Raw genomic sequence first — 7,150 nt, forward strand, 5'->3', positions numbered from 1 at the left:
TGCTCTTAATTTCCTTGCTCTTCTTCAACATCTTTTTTTTCTTCAACAGCATGATCAATTATATTATCCATCACCTCTTTATTGGCATCTTGGATTATATTACGAACATTCTCTTGGTTGACTTCCGGTTACAACCCCCCTCCATGTTTAGCATTTTTGGCACCACGGTTTCGGAAATCTAAATGTATTCTACCATGAGGGGTGGGTTCAAATCCTCATCTAGGTGTGTATTAGATATTTTTCCTTTGTTCCTAATGAACGAAAACCAAAGTATTAGTTAAACAGAATAGAATATTGTGTTATCAAATAAAATAGAACTAAAGAATGAAGGAACACAACATTTGGAGTAAACAGACAAAAGTTCGGTTACCTGGTATAAATTGCGATAATCAAACCAACTATTTATTTATTACCAGACTAAATTTCGATTACCTGATACAAATTGCGAGGTAACCGAACTACATATTACCAAAGTTCGGTTACCAAAAAAATTTATCGACAAAACTGAACTCAGTTTTTCATTTGAAACAATGAGTTCAGTTACGAAAGTTTTTTTTGCGAGCTCACCGAACTATGTAGTTCGGTTACCAGATATTAGGCTACTTCACCGAAGTGTTCTTATTTCTAGAAGTTCGGTTACCAAATCTAGGGTTTGACCAAAAATCTCCTAGCCGAAATGTTTATTGTAACTACCATTTTCAATGAATATTGATGATTTCTAATCGATTTCTTCAACAAAAAACGAATTAAAAGGAATGGGTATGAAGGAAATTACCCGGGGATTTGCATTTTACTCGAATTAGACTTCTTGGTTCCTGTTGAATGCTTGATTTGGTCTCTCAATTTTTCTTCAACTTGTTTATCAATTTGAAATTGATTTGGGAGATTCGTTATATGTTCGAGTCCCAGACTCAATCCTGGAATTCTTGGAGTCTGCTTGGAATGCATTGTTTATAAACGATTGATTAATCGACGATGAAATTTTTTCGAATCGACGATTAACGTCGATGTCTACGAAGAAGAGGAAAAGAAGAAGAAAAAGAAGATGAAAAGAAAATGAAGGGAAACTGAAATTAATCAGTTGGGTAATTTAGGTTTTAATTTAGGGGGTTAGATTAATGGATTATTAGGATTAGTTATAATCTTAATTAGGGTGAGGGAAGATTAGTCTTCTCTATTTTTTAGGACACCCCTTTAAAATGTAGGATAGATGTTCCTATCACTTAGTAGTCCCCCTCCAAAATGGAGTAGTGCCCAACAAAACGGTTCTATACCTTGCCATGGATTGGTCCGCCCAGACCGCCCCAACTGTGAAGAGTGAGTTTTCACGTCAAATCATTCCATGTGAAGCCTCGTAAAACATAGTCTAAGTTAGCCGTAAAGACCGTCACATTCATGCCCTTGCACAGGAACCCTGATTTTGGGCATACCAAAATCTTTCAATGCATACAAAACAATAGTCCCATCTTGGGTGACCTTATAAGGGGTACCCTATGGGTAGTTCAATTACCTATATACCCTTAATATAAAAATTTAAAATCAGTTTTCTAATCAAAATCAGTTTCCCTTAGCATCTCTTCTTCCTCTTACTCCTCTAGCCGAACTCTTCCCCCTCCTGCGAAAAAAAAAATCATCATCGTGATTAATTGTCAATTCATAAAAATTTGATCGTCGATTAAACTCAACCACATAATGACTCGTACAAAGAAAACTAGGGACTAGGCAAACCAAATCGTCTTCTAATCCATCAATTGAAGAAGAAGAACCAATTGAAGATGAAGGTGTAGAAACTGAAAATCAACCACCAATGGAACCAGAAACTGAACCAATTGCATCTCCAACTCCGAAAATAAGGATAAGAAAGTAAGTTTTACAAACCCAATCTCCTATTTGTTGTTTTTCATCGATTAAATGACGGTTACAGTGTTGGGTTCGTCTCAAAATTGAGTTGCATTTTTAGCCGAATTGTTCATCACAAAAGCTTCATGTAAGTGTATATGAACAATTCGGCTTAAAATTTCATGAAATTTCAAGCCGAACCTAATCACAGATAGAGATGCATAGGGGTTCGGCATATTCGATAATCATAATATGTGTCGAACCTAGCAGATTTATGAGGTTCGGCTATTATGATATTCTCAATATGTGCCGAACCAATAACAATATTTTAACCCAAAAAATAACAAATTGATGTTCGGCTCATACGATTTTCGAAATATAAGCCGAACCAGTAATTATTATTTTTCTGGGCTATTCAGGATGTTGTTCGGCTCATAGATGTGAGCCGAACCGTTCATCAATTGGTAGGAGCCGAACCTCAACATGTTTCGCCGAACCATGATCAAAAAAATCATCTAAACAACCTTTTATAATTCTGAAAATTATCTTAATCACTAAATAAAATATTTAATCACTAATCAATATTACTAACACTAATCGTAAAGGACAGATTTGCCATTAAAAAAAATTGGGTTAAGGGGTAATCTGATTTTGCTATTTCACAACCTTTTTTGTCTTCATGTGGTATGCCTTGAAAGATTTTGGTATGCCCAAAATCAGAGTTCTTGCAGAGTTTCACAACCACCCGCTATAATTATCCGCAGCCAGAATTTCTCTAACTGGGCCGATCATTTTTCATCTTTTTTAAGTATGGATTTCCGAGTTAAGTTTTCTTTGCAACTGATTGTTTGGGTGATCACGTCCACACAAACCTAGAGGGACCTTTTTTTAAGTGATCCCATAATGAGATGGTGGTTGTTAGTTGGGGTGGTGAAGCTAAATGCAAGTTTGGTAATGCTAGGTAGGACAATTTCATAACATGTACGGATTGACGACATAAATTTGTCCATTCTACCGAAGTTAGATATGAAGACACAGCTAAAAAAGGAAAATATCATATTGCACAAGTATTTCAACCGATTCTTTTTTCACTTTTTGTATTTTAGATATCTAGTACTTATTGTTCCGCCTGTCAGCACTACAGTCTTGTAGGAATCTGATTTATTGTACCCATTAGAAATGATCTGCCTCAACACTCTATTCTTCCGTACAAGAAACATGTTGACGTACCCATTAGGCTTGTGAAGGAAATTGGAATAGCTCCTTTGCAATTCCTCGCACACGCCACACCAATCCAATAAAGAGATAACTAAAGCTCAAACGTGAGATATGATTAACCGTGTTTAGATGAAGTTTCAACTGTCAAGTTCATCAACAGAAGAAACATCTTGATGCATGGTTACAGCTACCAGTAACGGTACCATAATCATGTAACTGTAAACCTAACTAACAAAGTTATATACAAGTAATATGTAGTCAATGAAACACCGATACAGACTCGGGAATTCGTCAATTCTCGGAAAATGGGAATACGAGATACTGTGGGATATGCGTCCCCTCCCTAAAGTATCCGAAAGGTATCCCTATGAATGTGATAGACAATAGTTAATCTCTAACCTCTATTTAACTGTTTAATTAGTAATTAGTCATTTTCTACGTATTTAACTACAAAACGATTAACTATTTAGTCTTTAATCTTTATTGGACCACTAGTCTGTTTAACTAGCCCCATCATCTTTAACATGTGCCATAAAGACTAAGGAGAAATACTCTCCTAAAAGAGGAATTCGTCGACCTTAATTAATTTGTGTAGCACGTACTGTTGCAGCATGCAAGCAAGGTTGTTTTTACTGATCAAGCTACATTACATCCTTTTGAATCTAATAAGTCCGTATATAGCTAATTCAGCGTAGACTTATAACCAAAACAAATATGGGGAAAACTGACTACCATTTTAACATGAAAAACGGATACAGCAATATGGACGAGTTTTGCCATTGTTCTGGTGCTTCTTACGTTAACATATTATTACTAGTTATAGCTGTTATATATACATCCTTTCTCAGTACTAGATATTATTTCTTAAAAACTGGGTATCCGCATTGAATGAATATGAGGATGTATACCTAACCAGCTAGTTGAGTACACATCCTCATTCCGTCCTATAAAAGTTGAAGAAAGGCTATCCAAAATATGCATCTGATTTTTATCTCTCTCAACTCTCTCGATCTCTGTATATTGTTAGGGATGAGTACTTCTATCCATGCAGTTGAAAATAAGGTTCATGAAAACCCGGTTTACGACTTGAAACTATCTTCAGTTGGACCGGCTAATGTCACTGAATCCGGAGTAACTTACGAACCAACTAATGTTGATTTGGCTATGAAATTACATTATCTCCTAGGATTGTATTTCTTTCCAAAGGAAGCAGTTGAAGGTCTCACTATCTTCAACATCAAAGAACAGATGTTTACACTTTTTAACAGCTTTAATATATATTGTGGAAGGTTTCGAAGATCTGACGAATCCAGTCGACGACCGTATATCAAATGTAACGATGGCGGTGTGAGAATAATTGAAGCCAAGTGCAAGTACACGATAGATGAGTGTCTAGAGATGGGGGATTGTTCTCTTCATAAACTTCTTGTACATTACCAGGTTCTTGGTACTCCTGAACTAGCGATATCTCCTCCAATTCTTATTCAGGTATTACTAATTTCTTCACTTTCCTCTTTTTGGATATACATATATATACTAGCACAGTCTTCACCCTTGTGAAAGAATTGTGTGGATAAGCTTAAGATAGAGATATAGACATGGTTCTAGATCATTTGAAACCATTCATATAAGAGTTTCCCACGAAATGACATGGCTTAAAGTTTGTTTAGCTCAACGCCATCTCACGGCAGCTACGTGTCGATCTTAGATTTTGTGCTATAAGTAGCTAGGGATGTAAACAAGCTGATTCAAATTTAGGAGATGGGTAGTAGAACTCGAATTCGAGTAGATCTATACCAAGCTTGAAGCTCAAGTCATTTTCTTCAAACTTGCTGGCTTGGATAATTTTTCCTAAAAGAAGATACTAAGCATGACCTTAATTTAGGTACTCGCAGTTGAATAAACTATTACTGGTCAAGCTGTTGGAGCCTCTCAAGAGCTATGTGAGCTTACACATAGCATGGCATATTTTTTCAGTTTCCCCTGTGTAGTACTAGTATCTGAGTTAAGAGAAAAGAAGTTGTATGGTATTATCAGTAATGTCTCAAGTTAATAACCATATTAGGACTTTTGGAAATACTCCAAATAGCATTTATTTTGAAACCCAGTGACCCGCATAGCCTTTATTGATTTGATGCATATCTGTGATATCGAGAACATGGGATTTATGTTTAAAACTCTTACGACGTACGATGTCTCACCTAATGCATTGATAAAATCAGTGCTTCTCTACGGACCCAGAAATAAAACCAGATAAAAACCGCCTCTCACGGTTTATTTTCTTCTTCTTTTGTTTGCGGGTCTCAGTGGTTCCAGCTCCTCGGGAGACGTGCAGAGAGGTGCTATGTGTGTGGCGTTTTTTTTTTGTGTAGTTTTATTTTCCGTCTGTAAAGACTTTTTGAAAATAGACAGATCCATAATTTGCTACTTTTTTAAAGCTGCACTGAAAGATAAGCATACCAAAGTGGTAAGTGGAGAAGATGACAAGTCAATATAATGCAGGGTCATCTCCATGGAGTCAACAAATCTTAAAATGCCCTCCAAACAAAACTGCTCGAAATACAATTAGACCCCTCATTGATTTCAAATGCAATGCTGATATGTCTGCTAACCTGTATTTTGTGTTTTTGATCAGTTTACTTGGTTCAAATGTGGGGGAATGTCAATAGGGCTAAGCTGGGCTCATGTTCTTGGTGATGCATTCTTAGCATCACATCTTATCAACTCCTGGGGACAACTGGTATCTACCGGTCATCCGCCACATAATCTGCAAAAACTTGAACCCAAAACAAAGATGGAAGGAAAACGATCTTTCGTGGATCTCCAGCCACTCTCCAAACGGGTTGATCCTGTCGGTGACTATTGGAAATATGTGAATAACTGTAATATGATTACATTCTGTTTCCAAATTAATGCAGCAAAACTAGAAAATATACTGTTGAAGATCAATGGTCAATGCGGAACTCGTAAAGTTCCAACTTTTGAATGCCTTTCTGCCATCATTTGGAAAACTTTGGCTAAAATCAGAACAGAAGTCGAACCACAGGTTGTGACTGTTTGTCGAAATTGCTATAAAGTGAATAATTCGCATTCAGGAAACAACCAGATTTTTGGAACTGTAAAGGCTGAATGTCAAGTCAAGGATGCGAATCCGAGTGACTTGGCAGGACTGATGCTGGATCAAACAACACATGAGAAATGCCAAATGGATCAAGTGATAGAGAAAGATGGATATTTGTCAGATTTTGTTGTGTATGGAGCAAACCTGACTTTTCTAGATTTGGAAGAGTCTGAAATCTATGAAATGGAACTGAAAGGACATAAGCCGGTTTTTGCAAACTACATGGTCGAGGGAGTAGCAGATTCAGGGTTGGTATTAGTACTTCCAGGTCCAAGTAATAAAGGAAGGACTGTAACAGTAATTCTGCCAGAAAATGAAATTTTACAGCTGAGGGCAGAGTTAGAAAAGGAATGGTGTATTGTTTGAGCATTCAACATATATATGTAATTAGTAAGAACTAAATAATGCTTTGGACATGGTTTCTCTCTACTTTTCTTTGGTAGTTTGTTTGGTTTCTTTTTGGTTTTATGGAGCAGTCATACTTTTGCTTTCTTCTTGGCTTTGACCATTACTGTTTGTTGAGCTTGTTCGGTGCTTTTCTTCTTGTATCTTATTTTTTTTCTATTTTAATAAAGTTATAATAGTGTATTAATTTTGTCTGTGTAAAGTATTTCAACACGTTCGTTCAATGAGAATCATCTTCGACACGTCCCAAAAGATTTTATTGTGCTTCTATAGATTCCATAATTAGAAGTATTTGTTTCATCCATAAAAGTTTAGTTCAACACGAACCTGCAGCAATGTATTCGGCTTCACATGTTAATAGAAATTGTGAGTTTTGTTTCTTGTTATGCCAAGCAATAAGATTTATTCATACGTAGTAGAATTCTCCTGATGTACTTTTTCTATCTTCTGCACAACCTTCCCAATCTGCATCAAAATACGTTGTAAGATCAGTGTTAGTACCAAAAGTATAAGAGAGGCCATAACCGATAGTTTGTTGTATATATCGTATATATGATCCTTTTAGTA

The 7,150-nt window shown here is 36.2% G+C and overlaps 1 protein-coding gene across 1 annotated transcript; it reads left to right on the forward strand.

Annotated features, from left to right (window-relative positions):
- The first annotated feature begins 4,086 nt into the window (after positions 1-4,086).
- On the forward strand, positions 4,087-6,544 carry LOC113279704 (protein ECERIFERUM 26-like). Its single transcript, XM_026528373.1, has 2 exons — positions 4,087-4,545; positions 5,693-6,544. Exons 1-2 carry the CDS (start codon positions 4,087-4,089, stop codon positions 6,542-6,544), a joined length of 1,311 nt encoding a protein of 436 aa, XP_026384158.1.
- Positions 6,545-7,150: the final 606 nt, after the last annotated feature.

Source organism: Papaver somniferum, chromosome 5 (genome assembly GCF_003573695.1).
Source record: "Papaver somniferum cultivar HN1 chromosome 5, ASM357369v1, whole genome shotgun sequence".
NCBI classification, from domain to species: domain Eukaryota; kingdom Viridiplantae; phylum Streptophyta; class Magnoliopsida; order Ranunculales; family Papaveraceae; genus Papaver; species Papaver somniferum.

Coding starts and splice junctions, on each gene's coding strand:
- LOC113279704 (XM_026528373.1), top strand. CDS start 4,087: ATGAGTACTTCTATCCATGCAGTTGAAAATAAGGTTCATGAAAACCCG. Junction 4,546..5,692: donor CTCCTCCAATTCTTATTCAG/GTATTACTAATT, acceptor GTTTTTGATCAG/TTTACTTGGTTCAAATGTGG.